The 18,288-nt window shown below is 42.8% G+C and overlaps 3 protein-coding genes across 8 annotated transcripts; 1 reads left to right on the plus strand and 2 right to left on the minus strand.

Annotated features, from left to right (window-relative positions):
- Positions 1-5,952: 5,952 nt before the first annotated feature.
- On the minus strand, positions 5,953-12,174 carry LOC124310841 (tuberin-like). The gene is made up of 13 exons (XM_046774905.1): positions 10,539-12,174; positions 9,960-10,474; positions 9,650-9,900; positions 9,320-9,581; positions 8,992-9,236; positions 8,518-8,925; positions 8,303-8,447; positions 8,002-8,223; positions 7,629-7,928; positions 7,205-7,538; positions 6,628-7,144; positions 6,368-6,541; positions 5,953-6,293 (listed from the first exon to the last, which is right to left on the minus strand). The coding sequence occupies exons 1-13, from the start codon at positions 11,903-11,905 to the stop codon at positions 6,096-6,098; spliced, it is 4,938 nt and encodes a 1,645-aa protein (XP_046630861.1). The 5' UTR covers positions 11,906-12,174; the 3' UTR covers positions 5,953-6,095.
- Positions 12,175-12,727: 553 nt separating this feature from the next.
- On the minus strand, positions 12,728-15,604 carry LOC124311172 (leukocyte elastase inhibitor-like). Of its 6 annotated transcripts, XM_046775532.1 has the most exons (9): positions 15,578-15,596; positions 15,379-15,486; positions 15,024-15,175; positions 14,754-14,951; positions 14,466-14,673; positions 14,164-14,381; positions 13,768-14,095; positions 13,235-13,498; positions 12,988-13,127 (listed from the first exon to the last, which is right to left on the minus strand). In XM_046775532.1, the coding sequence occupies exons 2-8, from the start codon at positions 15,455-15,457 to the stop codon at positions 13,299-13,301; spliced, it is 1,383 nt and encodes a 460-aa protein (XP_046631488.1). In that variant the 5' UTR covers positions 15,458-15,486; positions 15,578-15,596; the 3' UTR covers positions 12,988-13,127; positions 13,235-13,298. The 6 variants fall into 6 exon arrangements, with proteins under 6 accessions (XP_046631489.1, XP_046631488.1, XP_046631486.1 ...); XM_046775530.1 differs by having other exon boundaries at positions 15,379-15,604; XM_046775534.1 differs by lacking the exons at positions 15,379-15,486; positions 15,578-15,596 and adding an exon at positions 15,253-15,371.
- An 80-nt stretch (positions 15,605-15,684) lies between these two features.
- On the plus strand, positions 15,685-18,230 carry LOC124311012 (HAUS augmin-like complex subunit 5). The gene is made up of 6 exons (XM_046775246.1): positions 15,685-15,941; positions 16,031-16,148; positions 16,223-17,376; positions 17,454-17,722; positions 17,802-17,934; positions 18,062-18,230. The coding sequence occupies exons 1-6, from the start codon at positions 15,685-15,687 to the stop codon at positions 18,174-18,176; spliced, it is 2,046 nt and encodes a 681-aa protein (XP_046631202.1). The 3' UTR covers positions 18,177-18,230.
- Positions 18,231-18,288: the final 58 nt, after the last annotated feature.

The raw sequence follows: 18,288 nt of genomic DNA on the forward strand, positions 1-18,288 counted from the left end.
TCATTGATTCGATAGATTGTTAGATTCATTGTAAACTAATTTCATCAGGGGTATGGATATTGGATGGAGAGATGGTTGCCTATTAGCGACATTTGTATGGACATGATAGGAGGCCCCATTGAATCAACCACCAACACCATCTCCGACTTTTCGCACCATCTAGCGAAGACGGTAAAAAGTAAGGAATGCTGCCATCTAGCAATAGCAATGTATAAAAAGAGAGCAGCATCGTTATAGCTAAAACCTGGCAAAAATGTTGCATGGACATGGATGGGCATACCGGATTGGGGCTAGGAGTCTTTAGAATTGTGCAGAGAACAAAGCTCACTTGCTAGTTTCATGCAAATTTTCCGGAAGTATACCGGAAGTAAGCGATAGCGCCTCAACCATTGAGCTGCCGACCAAATAAACCAAATATTCGTGATCTACGTCAAATTTGGGGTCGATTAAGTGTAATCTAAACGAAATCCAGTTTTTGGCCAAAATCGAGAATTTTCCTGATGCATAGAATTTATTTTCATGAGATCATGACAACGATCTATCAATAAAATGTGAACGATATGATAATACATTTAAAAGAATTAAAACATGGAGAGTGAAAAAAATGGAGAGATGGAGCAACTACAATACGCAATTACAGCACATGTCACATATCCACTTCGATTACACTTACACGACACGATTTCATTAAGTTCATACAGTTTGAGTAATGGAGCTATCCTTATGCGGGCCCCAGTAGGCCTTCATCCCTGTCAGCTGCGTGAAGGTGGTTAGAGACCACTCTCATTGACCCTTGGATGGCTGCAAGTCGACTCTTCCGCCTGAAACGGCGCCACGCATTAGGTTGTATGTTGAGGGAGTTGGCCACCGCGTTGTTGGACGGCATCCAGGAGCCCAAAGCGCCGATCACCACCGGAAGCGTCGGTCCAAGATGACCATATTTGGCCACTTTCCGGTCGAATCCAGCTTGTAGGGATTCCGGAGCATCAAAAGGTATCGTCACGTCGATGATGAGCTGCGGTGTTGCGGAGGTGATGACGATATCTGGGCGGAGGGTAGTGTCCGGGAACACCTGGTTGACACGAATCGTGTGACCGGCCCTGCAGATGATTTTGGCCAGTTCCAGCAGAATTGCGTCGTGTCGCCGTCCGATTTCCGGAAGGTTGACCCGGCAATGGCTGGTCACGTGCGACGTGGTCTCGGCGTCCGTCCTGCACCTTCGGCACTTCTTGTCAGGAGCCGAAATTCCGGGTGTGCCGAAAAGAGGTAGGATGGATAGTCGGCTGCGATGGATCAGCTTCCATTCTTCGAAGTTGAGTTTGGTGCGTGATGATGTAAGCCTGGCGATGTCGCTCGACGAGTCCAAAAGGAGACCTCTTGCTACTCTTCCCTGGTTTGAGGCGTTGGAGAGTTCGGTTGTCCATCGGCCCCTGATCACCGTCCTCAATCCGCGGACAGCCTTGTTCGACAGGCAGGAGACGTCATCAGCGATCACTTTTGAAAGGGAACTATCGCTGGATACGTCGATCCTTGCGTGAAGACGCCTGGCTGCTTTTCGCGTTCGAGTCCATGTGTTCGGACCGCACCCGTAGAACCGAGTGTCGTACAGGCCCCCCTGTGTTGAGCCAGACAGGAAATCGGAGAGGGGGAGCGGCACATCCGTGGCTTGGTCAATACCCCTGGAGACGGTTTTCTCAAGTTGGGCTCTGGCAACGAGACGGACAACTTGATCTTTGCTGTCCAACAGTTGAACGGCCCTGGCAATCGTCCACACATCAGCGTCTTTTTTAAGCTGAGAGGCGCCAAGCCCCCCAGCCCTCCGGTCCGCAAACAAGAAAGCAGTGTGGGCTGTGTGTGGCACGTATGCCACTTGGCGGAGGAATTCCGCACACCGAGTGTCCAGCTCGTCAAGGAAGCCCCTCTGTACGCGGCCGGTCGCCAGGTGATGCGAGAGAGACGGCAGGAGGTGCGCACGAAATACCTCCAGCTTCTGCCAAGGAGCCAGCAAGGAGTCCGCAATCTTGACTAGCTTCTCACGGAGGTCTGTGGCTGGTCTGAAGGTGAGCTTAGTTCCCATAGGGACGCCAAGATAATTTTCATACTCCCCTACATCCAGTGCCCGAATCTGGACACCGTTGATGGAGAGCTTAGTGGACGTGCTGGCTCTACCGTTGGTAATGGTGAGAGAAGAGCACTTCTTGGCATTGAAGCGGAGACCGAGAATTGAGGCTGTCGAATTCATTCCATCGATAGTCGATTGTAGGCTGGTAGTGTCGGAGTCGGCCGCAGAGATGTCGTCAGCATAGGAAGTGGATTTCAGGCGAGTATTGAAGAGCTGAAATCCATGGGAGTTCGCCTTGGCCCGGCGGACTAGAGGCTCCGCTGCAAGATTAAAAATTATGGAGCTAAGCCCATCGCCTTGGCGGACTCCGGATGTCGGTCTCACCATCACCAGCTCCTTGCCGACAACGAAATGGAACTCGTTATGTTGGTAGATGTCGGTAAGGATGCTCCTTAAGGCCGGAGGGACTGGAAGACTGCAGAAGAGTTGGTTGAGGTAGTCGTGAGGAAGTGATCCAAAAGCATTGGCCAAGTCCAGCCAGCAGATTGTTAAGTTCCTTTTCTGGGACTTGGCCTCCTCGATGGCACTCTCGAGCAGCATTGTGTGCTCCTGTATTCCGTGCACCCCCGGGAGGAAACCTTTCTGCTCTGGTGAAAGCCACTCGTTGCCGCTGGCCACTGTGGTGATCCGGGAGGCAATGCATCCGGAGAAGAGCTTGTACAGCGTTGAGAGGAGTGAGATGGGCCGGAAGTTGCTGTAGTCTTCAGTCGACCCTTTCTTGAAGATCGGGATGGTTCGGGCCGATTTCCAGCACTTCGGTACACCAAGGCGCCACACTGCGGCATAAAGGACCTCCAGCAGGCGACATTCCGGATCCAGACGGGAGATGTCCTTGTACTCGACTCCGTCCGCTCCTGGGGCCGTGTTTGAGGCTCTTTTGAGTTTCCTGGCAATCTCAGATCTTGCTGGTGGGCTGGCAAGATGTTCGAGCTCTTCCTCAGATGGATTAGCCCAGCTGCATCCATCGTACACCCGCCTCGCTTCAAGTACTGCTGCCTCGGACGGGCGGGGCTGTTCATATGCACCCTTCAAGAAGTCAGTGGCAGCCTCAACAGTGCCGGTGTAGGCCTGGGAGGTCTCGCCCAGCACCTTCCGCACAGCTCGTTTCGGGAATCGCTTGAAAAGGGCTTGGATTCGGCCGGCCTCTTCCTTCTTCTTGGTGTTGTCTTTTTTTTTAATCCGCTGTTGTTGTCTTGACTGCTGTCTTCTATGAGCTGCAGGACTGTTCGGTGATCGCTCCTGAACCACTTGCTTTCTGCTGGCAGTAGGATCATCCGACTTTTTAGTGAGTCGATGCCAGTCGGCAGCGCAGCTTTCTGTCGCCAGATCCATATCCTCACGGTTGGAGCAGCGTAAGAAAACCGGGGCCCAAAGGTTAAAGAAAGCCTCAGCTGGAGATAAGGTGGAATCGACGGTCTCCTCCGCATCGTCATCGCTCCCATCCGATTCCGTTTCGCTATCAAGTGGCATAGTGATCACGATTCCAGCACTCCGAGATGGTTGATTGCAGCGGAGTGAAGCGTCCACAGAGAGGTTGGTGTCAGAAACTTGTGTTGAGGTCGGAGGCTCCACTGGATAGGCAGCCCAACCGGTTGCGTTGAGAGCCCGTTGTGTTGTTAAAAGAGGAGATGGGTCATCAGAGAGTTCTCTCTCGACGCTGGTGAGGTTGTGATTGGCTGGTAGAGCGAGAGTGGCGGCTTGTGAGACCGGGAGCAAAGAAGGAGCAACGGCTGATGATGTTGGAGGCGAGTTGTTGGTGACGCCATGGTTGTTGATGTTTCCCCTCCTATGCTGACGGCCCTCGGCCAGCGTGGTCGGCGAGCGACGTTCCGGTGGTGGGGACCAGGAGTCATCACTGGCTCCTGAAGCAAGATTTCCATCCGGGGTCTCAACAGCCACCAGCTGAGCAGGAGCAGGTGAGAGCGGAGTGGTGCTAGGAGCCGAAGCGTCTGTCCAAGTTGGTGAGATGGCCGGCGCAGCTGCCGGTTGCCTGGTAGAACTAGATGGCCGGCATGGAAGCGAACAGTACTGGCGGCTACGCGAGGTTCGAGAAAAGTAGTTACAGCAGGCTGTGCTACGACAGCGGATGAAAGTCGCGGCATTCGTCGATGAGCGGCCAGGAGTGGTAGCAGGGCGGCCGGACGGAGATGGAGCCCAAGATGTGTCGAGGCTTCTGGCAGCTGGAGAGCTGGAAGGAGACTCGGTGTAGATTGGTGGGGCAGCTGGTAGGCTAACGGCTGGAGCTGGAACGACTGATTTATGGCCACGGCCCAGACGCTTGGCAGCTGCAGTAGCGATGACTGACGGGTAGCAGGCGGCCGAGCAGAATTTCTTTCTGTTGTTGGAGCTGAAGAAAGTGTTGGTGCATGCCTCGTTCCCGCAAGCCTTTTCCATCTTAGAAGAGTTGGTGTAGTAGAGTCGGTGTAGTAGAGTCGGGGAGGTAGAGTCGGTGTAGTAGGATCGGTGTAGTTGAGTCGGTGTAGTAGAATCGGTGTTGTCGAAGAGAGCTGTAAAACGGAGAGACGGCTGGCGCCCAGATGATCAGTAGATAGTAAAATTCTTAAAATTTAGCTTGCCGGAGGAATAAAATATGATGATAATAGTGATGATGATGTAGGGAGCGTCGAGAGACTCCGTTAGTTGAAGTGGCTTTATTCCTTGATGCCAAGTATCGTCCTTGCATGCCCCAGTGGCAGCTGCCATCTGGTGGCGTTGTTGGAGTGCTGGATGGAGGCCACCTGGTGGAGAAAGTTGAAAACTCGGGCCGTAGCGTGGAGCAGAGATCAGAGATCAGAATAAGCAAATGCAGATAAATGGATGAGAGGATGGGTCAGCTCGGACAAAAATCAGCAGTGGCGTAGATTGATCATGCGGAGATGAAGACGAGCAAGCGATATTTTAAAACCTGCCCATTAGTTGAGTCCAGTGGAGCAGTATCAGCCGGGGCAGCGGTGAGGTGCCGAAAAGAGTGGAGATAGAGAAGTTGTCGTAGCCGAAAAGTGGTTGCAGCCAAGATGTGCGGTGTGGTGGTGGGAAGCGATGCGGTGATGGCCAGCTGCGGTGGAAACCAAGCTAGACAAAATGCGGCAGCTACGGAAACGTACAAAAAAAAACATGAACTTTACCACAAATTTGACAAGGATCACGAATATGTGGTTATTTTGTACGTCGAATGAATATTTACTGAACTACTGACTGAAATGAGAAAACCGGAAGTAGAAAAAAAAACACATTATGAAAAATCTAACAAGTGAGCTTTGTAGCTGAAACACAAACTGACAGTTATCACCAAAAATTTCTTCATAGTAACAGCGAGAAATCTCTACAGAGATGTGCAAAGTTAACGTAACTAAACTGATTCTGACAGGTAAAAAATAATGAAAGGGCTATTCCGTCTAGCGTCAGAAAGAAGAAACGTCTAAAAGTAAACATGAAAACAATGTCCGCTCTAGCTCGTTGACACTCAATTGAAAGAACTGACAAAAAAGGTAACAAATAACTTTGATACTCACATAATTTTCTCCCTGCCACATTTCACCCAGAAGCCAATCGCAGATCACAACAGACGAAATTCCAAGGTGATGATGGACGCCAGTCTAACTTCTACTTCACTTCCAACTTCCAGCTTCAACACTGAAGACAAGACAGTGATATTGGTTCATGTGCCTTGTCTGCAAGTGATTCAAGACATTTCAGCACTTGGGCAACAGTGCTTAGCCAGTGAAAGGAAAAACACTTTTTTTTACAACAATAGTTTTGATCCCTGTTCCTTTGGTGGCTGTAGCAGGTTGGGCTTCACAGTGAAAACTTAAAAAAAATTCGTACTTGCATTCCGTGGCCAATTTCTGTATTAAATCTAATTTTCTGACTAAAATATCGCATAGGAATTTCGGATGATAAATATTTTCAGACTGTTGTGGTCGAATCTCGCAGATCCTATGTTTAGACAAGATGATGAAACTAAAGTTTCTCTTTACGCAGTTTTAGGGCTTGTGAATTCGGTGAAATCCAAAGTAGACGATAAATTGTACTGAAGCCATGGATTCTTCTCCCTCTCTTTCACGTCTTCTTTCTCCAAACGCGCTTTGGTTCGCTTGATTTGTCTTAGTCGTTCAAGCCAGTTCGAAGCGTACGGGTAGTTGGATTTGGATTGCAAGATCAGCGCAGCAAGCTGTAACATTTAAAATAGGTTTTTCCATTAGCGCAAGCTTTGAAATGTGAAAATAATACGCGAAAAGTTATTACATTGCTATGAAAAGCCATCTGTCGACTCAGTAAAGAAACGTTTCGATCAGAAACCAATTTGGGCTCAACTGGTCCACCCATCAATTCATGTAAATCATCTCGGCATTTTAAGGTCACTCGATGTGTTGCATGGTCAAGTGGCTCAACAATCACGCACGCATGGTTGAATTGCCCCTATTTACACACAGAATTTAGACAAGTTAGACATCAAATGTTTGTAAACTAAAATTTTCTTAACATTTTCTATTTGAAAAACTTACTCGAATAGTGTTCATCTGGTGATCTTCTCCACTGTCATTATACACAATAGTAACATAATTGTTACCAATATGCCGTTTTTTGTTGGTACCAGCGGGGTCTTTGGGTAGAGTAGGCATAAGCGTGGCAACGTGGAAAATGACTTGAAGGACATCATCCTTCCACAAGTAAGCGAATTTTCCATCCGCACCACTGACCTCAAGCCCACCAATATACGTACCACGCGTGTCCACTTCGTTAAGACTGATTAATTGGCCAAGCTTATGCAGAAATTCCATGTATCGTACACTGCCATGTTCGTTTGCGAGAATTTCAGATTCCTTTCCAGCCTGTCCTTTACCAACGTATAGGACTCCTATTTTGTGCGTCTCATATGGAGGAATACGATCCAGATTCTTGATAGCGGTATGAATGTTATTGGGCACAAGAATTGGAGGTGAGCCAGCGTCAGACCCCTCTTTGTTTGCAGCTGTGACCGCAGAGGTCATCGGAGAATAGTATAACTGAAGGAAAATAAAACTGGAACGAACAAAGATAAAATTTTAAATTTAAATATTTCGGACAGAAAAAGTACCATACCTGGGATTTGATCCTGACGACGCGTTCGCATCTTTCAACGAGGAGTCAATATTCGACACGTTTCTTCTCAGGTTTGGGTCATTGGTACCACGCCTTTGCATATTCAATGCCGGCATAGTGTATACTCGGTCGCGTGGATATGGATGAAAATCAGTTATATCATCAGTTTTGACTCCTTCCACTTCTTTACTTTCTTCAGGTATTGCTTCACAGCTCTTGCGCGATGAAGAAGGAATTTCTTTCAGTGACGTCTGTCTAGCTATTGGAGGCCGTTCCCGGCTATCCTCTTCAATTGAGATCCCATCTCCTACTTCAATTTCTGATTCGATACGATCTTTTAAAGGATTTTAGATTTAATTGTACAATTTGTTTTCTTTGCAAAATCAATTATACAACTTCAAATTAAAACAAAGAATGAACTCACCATCGCGATTAGATGGGCTCCTTAAGGCAGCAGAGGCTGAAACCGAACGATCTAGTTTGGGATGAAAATTGCTTGCTTCTTTGAGAGTATCAAGTTTCGGTATCAAAACAGTCGCCAAGTTTGGAACCGGTTCTTCTGACCAGTCACTCAGCAAAAACACATCGTTAATACTCTGAGGAGGATTGAGTAGACGGGTCACCCAGCTAGTATCTCCAGTCGGGCGACGAATGTGGATCTTAGCCCAACCAGAACAATAGCAAACACAAGGAATTTGGGCAATGCTTGCTTTGCTCTCAGGATCTGAAAAGAAATGTAGAAACAAATGTCAACAATACATTTTATTATTTAGGCAATGCATAAAATAAATAAATACCCTGTTGTTCACGGTTTTGATCGTCCATGTCAATAGTCAGTCTACGATCGTCTATTGAACTCTTGTGTCGCGACCTCAGTTTTGCTTGAATATCTTCTGTGCGACTGTCAATTCCATGCTCGCCAGGCGACAAAGCTACAGGTGACATGGCAGAACGATGACGGCGTCGGAACCCAATTACATCCGAAACAACCGGTGATGGTGCATCATCGGTTTCAGTAGCTAGTTTTAAATATATTTAAAGTTTTTTACCTTTTTATTGTTTTATATCTCATCATAGGCAACTAAAACAAAGATTCACCTGGAACTGAGGTCTCGCCTGATCCTAACTTGCACAACAAAGAGCAACGGTCACACAGTCCACGCTGATTGGCTACACGTAGACATGGGCTCGTGGTTATGGTGACCAATTTATGGCCTATTAACCATGTCTGACTGGGGCCATCCTTTAAAGTGATCAAGGAAAAAAGATTAGCCTATTATAACAAGCTTTTGTAACTTAAAATGAAATCTTACCTTTAAAATTTTGCCAACTGTATCAGACTGTTGGGCGTAAGGAGCACTATTACCATATGTGTAACGAGACATGAGATCAGCGCATGTTTCCATAAGTTCGCGGTGGAACATAATGCGTGTTTCGTCTTGAGTAACTTTAGTGGCATCTCCTGCTCCTGTAGGTCGTACGTTTCCGGTTCGGGAGAAGCTACCACTTCTTACTCTGCTCGACAACTCTTCTGCTGAGCTCTGACCACTAGCTGACTGATTTTGGGCCATTTGACTCAAGCCTTCCTCACATGGAATGAGCACGTTGTTTTTGAATCCTTTAACGATATAGCATACAAAATTTTTTCTCAGTGGAAGTTTGCATGAAAGGAACCACAAGGAAACCACATGGTGTGCCAATGATACAACGTAATGGTTGAACTGTAAATAAATAAAAAAAGGTGATATTAGTTAATAACAACCCCTTGAAATAAAAATGCTTATTACTTTAAAAGGGTTGATGAAAGGCAACGTTATGGCAAAAATGCTAAGGTACTGTTCTTCCACAAAGGACGAATAGACTTCGGGAAGGCGGTTGAGCGTCGAAAGGAACTCGAGAATATTCGGCGCAATTGAAACGGTGGCTGAAATTTTGGACAAGCTGAGCAGAACTCCTGGAAGAAGCTTGTACATTGTTTCTTTCATCTCCAAGGCAGAGATAGTTAGAGCAACTACACAAGTTTTAGCCGTATCTGCAAAAATCCAACAGGAGTTATTTAACAATGAAACGCAATAACAATTCTAAAAACTTATTATTGGAAAACAGAAAAAAAACCTTTAAATTTAAGCCCAACTTCAAGGCATTTCACAAGCTTTTGTTGAGTTTCCGGTTTAAGATAAGCATGGTATGACGCCAAAGATGTGAGGACGCGGAAGACGTAAAGCTGAAACTCAGCTCGCGAAAACTTGGGTGGCGCATTCCTCAATGTTTCCGGATTGTTTAGAGTAGTATCACTAATCAACGAACACAAAGCCCTACCGACATAGTCAATGTCTGTGTTGTGTCGAGAAAGAACTAACGCCTTGTTATTGAGAACCTAAAGAGATCAAGTATAAAATAGATTTTAGCTGATTTTAGAAACCAATTCTACGTAATCAAACTTACCCGTGGAATCCTCTCAAGAACTAGTTTCAAAACTCTCCAGTCTCTCTCTTGGTTCAGGCATCGAATCACTGCAACACAAGCCTCTCCAAGCGACATCTGCGTGACCTGGGAATACACAGTTGACGTCGGATCCTCTGTAGCACTTCGAATTTCCTTGCGGTTAGTGCCACCGACTCGTTCTCCATGTTTATGGTCTATCAAAATGTATGGACTGTACCGTGGGAACGTAGCATACCCCAACCGATAGTCACCTAAAAAGTGAAATCGAATTATTTTAGAACGTAAATGTCACAAAATGTAGCATGCCTACCATCCGCGGTGATATTAAGAATAAAATCGAAAACGGCAAGCTTAGTAGAGAGGGCAAATTCAAAATAGATAGGTTTTTCGTAGTGCAAGTTTGCATGTCGCACCAGTGTCTTGTAAATCTGTACTGCGTGAGAGGATGGCAACTGGTACATTTTGACCAGAAAAAGTTCAATCAGTCCATTAGTACACTTGACGACATCTCCGAGTTCTTCCTCGCTTGGAATGTTGACTATGTCACCATGGTCCACATTAAATGGGCGTTCCATTATTCTCTCGAGAACATCCAACAAACCAGTGCAATGCTTGGAATTACAGTGGTGGCACAGAGAAACAATTAAATCTACCGCTTTCTCACGGACAGACACATCATGCTCCAAATGCAGATTCTGGAACAGAGGGAGCAGTACTAATTCTAGTAGCTCTTCGTCGTGTAGTCTTCGCTGAGTTACAACCGTGGATTCAATAATGTCCAATATCCTGAATCGCGGCTGAATTCGCTTTTCTTCCACGTAAAACCTTATTAAAGGAGAAGAAATTGTTTAGACACAGAATGTTTAAAGCCTTACTTAAACAAATTTACCTTTGTATATATTTGTTGAGATTGGAAATCCAATTCGGTTGGCTGGGTTTGATTTTTTCCAGTTGAAAATTCATTAAGAGAACTACTGACGATTCGTTAAGGTATGGTAAACCACGTTCCATTGTTGCAAAAAACAGCTCCACAGACCCCATGTACACACCTCGCTCAACTAGATCTTGAACATCAGATAACAATTCCAAAAAAACTTGGCGGACTTTTGGATATTCTTCTCCGAACTGTAGGAAATGATCCAAGATTTCCAATATCCAATCCCATGCAAGACCTACTAAGTTCGCGCCATCCAGTCGAACTAGTTTTTGCATAGTAAGGCCAGTCTCAAAAACGACAAGAGGATTTTTGCTATGTTTAAGCGCTTCGCTTAAAGCTGGCAATACAACAGCTGGAGGACAAATCGGACAGTTGGCTGGACGATCTGACCAGAGCACCATTCCGATGAAAAAGATTCCTCCTCGTAAAAGAGACGGGTCTTCTGATGTTTGTAAGCTGTGAATTAGGGTATAGAGCGTGCTTGTTCCAAGGTGGGTCCCAATTAAATTTCGCATGATCTTCCAAGACAGATTGCTGTAACTGGAAACGTTGACCAAACGGCACAAAGTTGATGTAAAAACCACGATCGATTCGTTGGGTAGATTACTGTAGCAAATTATTGCATCAAAGACTGATATGATCAATAAAATTTCTTCTGGATCAGAGCTGGAAATTGCCAAGCCACACAGAGTGCTTACAACCCCACCAATCATATTGCCATCCACATAAGCTGAGTTGAATTTGATGACATTCAAAAGAAACGGTAAAAACTGTTTCAACAGCTGCAGCTGAGACACTTGAAGGAGGAACTGCAACAGGAAACCTCCGATGGATTCTTCTAAATAAAGTAAATCTTTCCCATTGTCAGTCATTGCTTTCAGCAATTCAATAAGTATGAAATTGTCCTCATTGAACTGAGATTCTTTTACAATATCAAATATGTAAACTCGTAGCATTCCCAGACGCTCATACTGTCCAGTGATGAGGTTTTTAAGGAACATGAGAGCTGTTTGTCTTTCTTCCGTTGAACTGATGACAAACAAGTCATTGATGAGCAGCCACAAAGTCTCAGCACCATCATCTTCAATTCTCTTGCTGGCGACTTCTTCACCAATTTCTTGTAAAGTTTTCAATCTCTGTCCAACAGGTATTTCACAAGTGAGTGAGCGCTGCACATCTCTTGTTAACACAAATTTTTCAACTTTGAGGCGAGGAAACGAGCCACAAGTTTGGCTCTGTGATGATGCAGGTGATTTAGAAGAAAACTTGAAGAACTGCTTGAGCTTTTCTGGGAACGTTTTATCCCGGTTGTTACTCATTTTATTTGACTTGCCAGTTGGCGGATAAACGTTCCTCTTTGATTAAATATGATAGATGGAGCCTCGAAGATCTTTCTTTGACATGAGAGGCAGTCAAGTATTCATAGAATATACGGTCAAGGGCGATATGAAGATGAAGTCAATGTCAACAATTTTGAACGCAACGTAATCATACATAAACACTTGAGTGCGGAAGTCTTTCTAATAATGTGAAGCTCGGACCTATTACTCGGACTCGGACTCTCGGAGAGCAGAGAAATGAAAAATACATTAAATTCGTCTGCTTTGTGCTTTCAATTTCATGCAGCATTGTCAAATATATAAAAATCTGAATACAGCTCAAATCCGGTCCGGCTTCCGGAGTCCGGACCCGGTTGCGGACTTTTCAGTTGTCACTTGTGGCAGAATGAAAGATAATTGAAATGATTGAACTGCTTGAAATTGAAAAATATAAATAACAAATTTATAAATAATTATTTGTTCTATTTTGCATCATTGCCAAACATGGATGTATTTGTACTAACCACATTATAATCTAATTCTAGTTTCTAGTAAATGAATTTATCAAGGTACTATACGAAAATAGTTTGAGGTATAATAGATTTGAGGTGGAACTTTCTTTTTGGATAACTCGACTCCAATATGGACACATCCAGGTTGACTAGAGAAAGAGGTAGATGAGAACAGAATTTATAACTCTGGGCTGTATTAAAGTATGGTGTACACATTTGTTATCATATTGGTAAGTCGACGCTCCTAGTCCTTGCCCTAGATTTTGCGCTTAATGCTTGAGCATCTTCTCAACTAAATGAAGTATTCAGATTTACATTGAACTTCAGCGTGTATTATATAGATTTCATAAGGCAAAAAATGAATTTAAAGGGGGGGGGGGGGATAACACAGGGCATTTAGAAATCACAAACCTTATTCACCTCCAAGTTAATGGAGACAGCAGCTAATACTTGTGCGGCTTTTGTAACTTTATAAGCTTGTGAAGTAATAATATATTCATGCATAAAAGCATGTAGGACGTGGCGCTAACTGCCATATGACTGAATACTCGAACAGATTTAGCTAGATGCGGGGGGTTGAGCCAAACGCCCGGAAAAGAGGATCAACTTTGTTACATTGTCCCGAATGAAATAGTAAAAAGGATGATCAGCAACAAATGGTGCAGGAGGCTCCAGAGGGAATATCATCATTCGAGTCATCATCACTGCGCCTACAAGAATGGAAACAAACTCTCATTGGTTAATAACTAGATGTTTGTATACTATAATTAAATGCGAGATTAAATGTGAAAGTTTCACTAACTAATATCTACCGTACCAAATCTCAAAACTTAAAAGGAACACACGGATCCCAGAAGCTGGCTTAAACGAAACCGTTATGCTTAAAGCTCATCATTATGGTGGGTTGGTGTTATTTCGGGAATGGCACGAATGAAAATTGGGTCAACATATCGTCCGAGGAAGATCCACATGCCGGAATCATTGTCTCGTAATAGCCACATGAAAGGGTGATCAGCGATAAAAGGATCCACTATCTGATCTTCCTCGAAATTCAATGATCTCTTCTTTCTACTGGTACTACCTATTTGCGAACCCAAACCAACGTAGAAAGCAAAGTGAACATGAGGCAACCAACCATACACAACAAACACGGTAATAACAACAAAGCGCACACTACAGGGATAGCGTTCAAAATTGTAGTGCAAAGCAATCACTGCAACTTATCGAAATAATAATGATAAGAAGAAATTATCAAAACAAATCAAACACCAACCCATTTTTTCGGCAGTGTAAAACTAAAAATATAATGATTTTACTCGTCCGAGCTATATTTAAAGTTAAGAAACTAACCTGTTGCAGCAGCAGCCTCACTTCCTTCTTCGTTGACGTCGATAAATGATTTGTGGAATATATTGGACACAAAAAGGTCTTTCTCTCCCGATATTCCAGAAAAGTCAGCAGCGTTTGCGTCAAACAAATCAGCTATTCCCATTTCGATTAAAATATCTTTCAGTTTAATATCAGCATCCAGCTTGAATTTTGGGATAGCCACATGCAGTTTAGCACTACGCATTTCTACATTGGAGTCGTCCAGAGAAGCCTCGTGCATTTTCAATTCCAATTCAGGCAACCCATCAATTTTGTTGGGAAGTACGATGAACATGCTCAACTTCCGACCCTGAAATATGACGAGAATTTTGGTAAAAATCATCTCTGTACGAGGTATTCCTTAAAGCTTGAAACAACCACATAGGGCAGCTCCAAAAGTCGAGCGTCTAGGCTCTCGATGTATCCAGTGCGAAATTCCGCATCAATATGCATCATATTAACATTCTTTTGTTTGTCTTTGGATCCTAAATAGAAAGGTTCTACTGCGGTAAGCGACGAGTCGAATTTTCGCATCCAATTTCCCTTAAAATAGACGGCATTGACCAACACCAATTTGGTTAAAGAATTCACCGATCCTAATATAAATAGATAATGATTTTAGTTAAAATCTGTAGAATGATGAGTATGTCTGACTGATTTTATCAATGAAAAAAAGTAACCTTCAGGGAGAAGATCTTTAATTTTGTGCTGGGTGAATTCTTCCACCCACTCATTGATTTTTGTGCGTGAAGCATCTACGGCAAAATCAACAGTTTGCCCAGCGGCTCCATAATTGTCATTCAAGTTTTGTTTAAAGTCTTCAGTGAGCTGATACTTTTCGGCAACGTAAAGCTGATTAGCGGCTTCGAGAGTAAAATTTTCATCACCCTGCAAACAAATGATTCATGTTTAAAGCAATTTTATTTAAAAATATGTTACACTATGTGGTAATGTCTTGGATTTCTTACCTTGATGCTTTGAATAAGGCTTCCAATCACACTATCACTATTGCCATTTTCAGCTACATAGTTTGTAAGGCCCATTGATTTCTTTAGTTGTACAGCTGTATTGCCTCTGGCACCAACACCTACCATACTTAAAACTGCAGCAACGCTAAAAGGAGAAATGAAAACATTTTCTGTTGGGCTATGATGCTTTCCGACTGCCTAATATAACAGGAAAAATTTAGTAAATAAAATTTCTTTACTTTAAAAGGCATTAGTTTTATGTAAACTCACCTGGAACAAAGAAACAGTAAAGTTCTGAAGTGCAGCTGCAGCTTTTGCCTGATCAGCTATCGTAATTGGAGTTTTGGAAATTGAAGCCATTGTGGAAATATGATACAATCCCAAAGCTATAAAAACAGTTGCTGTCACCCAAGCTAGAGAACCTGTAAACAAACTTATCTTCTTTAGATATGCAAACAGGTCAAATAGATTATAAAAGGATAGGAAATGTGAAAATTACTACGGTGTAGAAATATCAAACAACAGTATATTCAATATTAATTCTTTCAGCACTTGTCCGTGTGAAGCGTGAAAACTAAGTGATGGTCCGATACGACTATGACTAGGGAAATAAGGGAAAACTTACGAAACACTGATCGAATAGGTGAGTCAGCGCAACCGGAACTACTACCTGCTTGCAGTTTCTGATACGCAGGCTGTTTCATGTCAAAACAATCCCAAGGATGCCGTGGAACTGATTACAAATATTTATTTAACAGTTTGTTTCCGATTTCACAACTTAAATGAGAAATAAAGACAAATAATATAGTAAATCGTATTAAGACTTGCTTTTATAACTATTCACTACTAATTCAAACGTCGGAATGACAGAATATTGCAATTAATACTTCCAACGAAAGCGATAATCGATTGTTTATGTTGTTCATTCCAGATGCTGTTTAGCTACAGCTCGAGTTTGAAGTTAAACTTCAAAGTTCGTTTTCCCAATTTTCAAATTATTTGCATGTTATTTGGAACAAATATATATTGTGGACAAAACCAAAGGGAAAATCTCAGAACAAAAATAAAAATGAGTGATGGTAATCAAGTGGCAAGAGCATTAGAAAATTGGGCAGTTAAAGAAATGGGATTTCGAAATACTCAAAACAAGGATGGAACTGATACCAATAAATCTTTCGACTTGAGCGGGTAAGTCAATCTTGTTTTTGATGACAACAGTTTATCTACTTTTTTTTCAAACATTTTTTGAAAAATGTCAATATGCTCTTGTCTTTTAGGATTTGTCTTGGCCCGATGGCAGATATTTGGATCTATGTTACGAAACACATAAAAAGTGAATCTACTGTTCAAGTTATCAAAGGCAATCTGAGACTAAATTCAAAAGAACAAACCGATGTATGTAATTTCTCAATTTTCTTTTGTTCAGGTTTAATTACCATTTTCTTGTTGACAATAATATTTTTATACAGGATCCCAAAAAACTAACACTTATCAGCCAGAGAGACAAGTTAAGGCAAGAAATAGCTGAACTGAAGAAAACTACAAGTGTTCTCCACGAAAGTTTAATAGAGTCTAAAACCACTGCCCAAGAAAAAGAAAAAGAGTTGAGAAAGCAGCAACTTGCATTCAGAGATTTCAAAAGATCATCTGTCTTATTAGGTTCAGTGAAAAACAATGCAGAAGACAGTGTTAAATTATTTAATCAAACCACAAGAGAAGTCAAGAAACACTTACAGTCTCTCGCACCTGAAATTGGGAATGAAACAGATCTTGAAAGATATAAGATAGATATCGAAAATATGTGTAAACTTATGCAGAATTCATTGAATGAACTCTTGAAGGAAGAACCCAACATTGAAAAGATTAATGGCACAAAAATGGCTGTTGGCAACCATTTAGCAACCCTTTTGGAAACTCTGCCTCATCCCCTTTTTATGAAATTGATTCAAGAACAACAAGCAGCAGAAATTTCATCCAGGAACATAAAGGAATTCACGACACCTACGCAAAATGATATTGCACTTGATTTTATCCCTGATAACGTCGAGCCTTTGCAAAAACTTTTGTGCGATCTTTCTTGGACTTACACCGATACACAAACGCGTGCGAAAAATGCCAAGGAAAAAACTGAAGCGTTGAAAAAAGAGTTAGCCGAAGTGAAAGCAGAAATACTGCAATCCTTGAACACGCGTTTTGATGCAGAAGATCCTAAACTTGCCGCAGCACATCTAAAGCAGATTGAAACGGAGATTCAAGTCGCCAAGCAGAAAGGTGCAATTGATGGATTGCGTAAGATTTTGGAAGAGTTGGAGGACTTTTGCACATGTTACGAAGCTCGCCAGGCAGATATTGAGCAGAAGATTGTTACTATTGAAGGGAACAGCCGATTATCAGATCATCTCACAGCTATAATATGTACATTGGCTAGAAAACGCGCCAATAATCCAAATCTTGTTCAGCAATTAGCGAATCAGTCGCTTCGAATGGTGAACGAAGATTTGGTGGCGATTCACAACACGCTGAATAAAACTATCAAGGCCTCCAAGGGTAACATAATTGAAAAGGAACTTGAATTGTACCAACAACTAAAACCTAGTCAACTGTTCAACTCTATTGTGGATAAGTAATACCTGTACCCTATCTGTATTTGAATAGATAATAATGTTTTTGTTTTTTATTCTCTCGTTCTTACATTTTTAGGAAACTTATACCTGTGCATCGGTTGGCAATGAATCGACTTCTCCTCACAACCGAGTCTGGTGTGTCGGGAAATCAAATTGAAATGACTTTGAGATGTCTAGGTCTTCCCCAATCCATGCCTGTCTTAAATGTTATGGAAGCCGTGGGGAATAAGCAATTACAAATTCGTAAAATGCAACAAACTCTAAAGTGGCACAAAAGCCGAAAATCTGAAATTATGGAGAAACACGGTGTGGTCTGGCTGGAAAATGGTTTAGTTCACTACAAAGGTTTGCATTTACTGATGTGGAGTAATAGAAATAAGGAATTTATTATTAGTAATTTAAAATAATGTGTGTTGCATATCAGAGTTATCAAAGAAACTAGAAGATAATTGGAATGCCCAGAAGGTAGCAATTTTTCCCTCGTTAGAATTGCGCCGCAAGAGAATGGACGAAGCTTCGAAGTATATCCAAGATGTCGAAGTCGCACTGCAGGAATGGTAAACATGGTTTATCCTTTTTGAAATTAAAGATTAAAGAGAGACTGACAATTAATGTTATTGCTTTGCTTTTGTGCCTTCTTGCTTATCTAAATGTAATCTCAAATACTTCCTGTGTGTGCATTAGGTGTGATGAACCAGCCAAGTTAATTGACACAGGACGAGTTGTCAGCGGCAAATCGCTGGAGCAATGGAGTGCTGAGTGGAAAAAATCAATCGCCTTATGCCGCAGCAAAGTATAACACAGGCAAATATGTAAAAATTGGATGGTTAAATACATGTATTTTCGCAGTTTTCCTAATAGTGTGATAAGCAGTTATGTAAAATGTTTAACTGTACGGTGACTAGCCAACC

This window comes from Daphnia pulicaria, chromosome 8 (assembly GCF_021234035.1).
Source record: "Daphnia pulicaria isolate SC F1-1A chromosome 8, SC_F0-13Bv2, whole genome shotgun sequence".
In the NCBI taxonomy this organism is placed as follows: Eukaryota; Metazoa; Arthropoda; class Branchiopoda; order Diplostraca; family Daphniidae; genus Daphnia; species Daphnia pulicaria.

What these genes read in the sequence shown, in the direction of transcription:
- LOC124310841 (XM_046774905.1), bottom strand. Translation starts at nt 11,905, where the DNA reads ATGAGTAACAACCGGGATAAAACGTTCCCAGAAAAGCTCAAGCAGTTC. An exon ending in GAGCCCATCTAATCGCGATG is followed by an intron (nt 7,539 to 7,628) that starts GTGAGTTCATTC and finishes ATCCTTTAAAAG; the next exon opens with ATCGTATCGAATCAGAAATT. An exon ending in ACCAGATGAACACTATTCGA is followed by an intron (nt 6,542 to 6,627) that starts GTAAGTTTTTCA and finishes GTGTGTAAATAG; the next exon opens with GGGCAATTCAACCATGCGTG.
- LOC124311012 (XM_046775246.1), top strand. Translation starts at nt 15,685, where the DNA reads ATGCTGTTTAGCTACAGCTCGAGTTTGAAGTTAAACTTCAAAGTTCGT. An exon ending in AAATCTTTCGACTTGAGCGG is followed by an intron (nt 15,942 to 16,030) that starts GTAAGTCAATCT and finishes CTTGTCTTTTAG; the next exon opens with GATTTGTCTTGGCCCGATGG. An exon ending in ATTCAAAAGAACAAACCGAT is followed by an intron (nt 16,149 to 16,222) that starts GTATGTAATTTC and finishes ATTTTTATACAG; the next exon opens with GATCCCAAAAAACTAACACT.
- LOC124311172 (XM_046775530.1), bottom strand. Translation starts at nt 15,457, where the DNA reads ATGAAACAGCCTGCGTATCAGAAACTGCAAGCAGGTAGTAGTTCCGGT. An exon ending in TTACTGTTTCTTTGTTCCAG is followed by an intron (nt 14,952 to 15,023) that starts GTGAGTTTACAT and finishes CTGTTATATTAG; the next exon opens with GCAGTCGGAAAGCATCATAG. An exon ending in TAAAGATCTTCTCCCTGAAG is followed by an intron (nt 14,382 to 14,465) that starts GTTACTTTTTTT and finishes TATTTATATTAG; the next exon opens with GATCGGTGAATTCTTTAACC.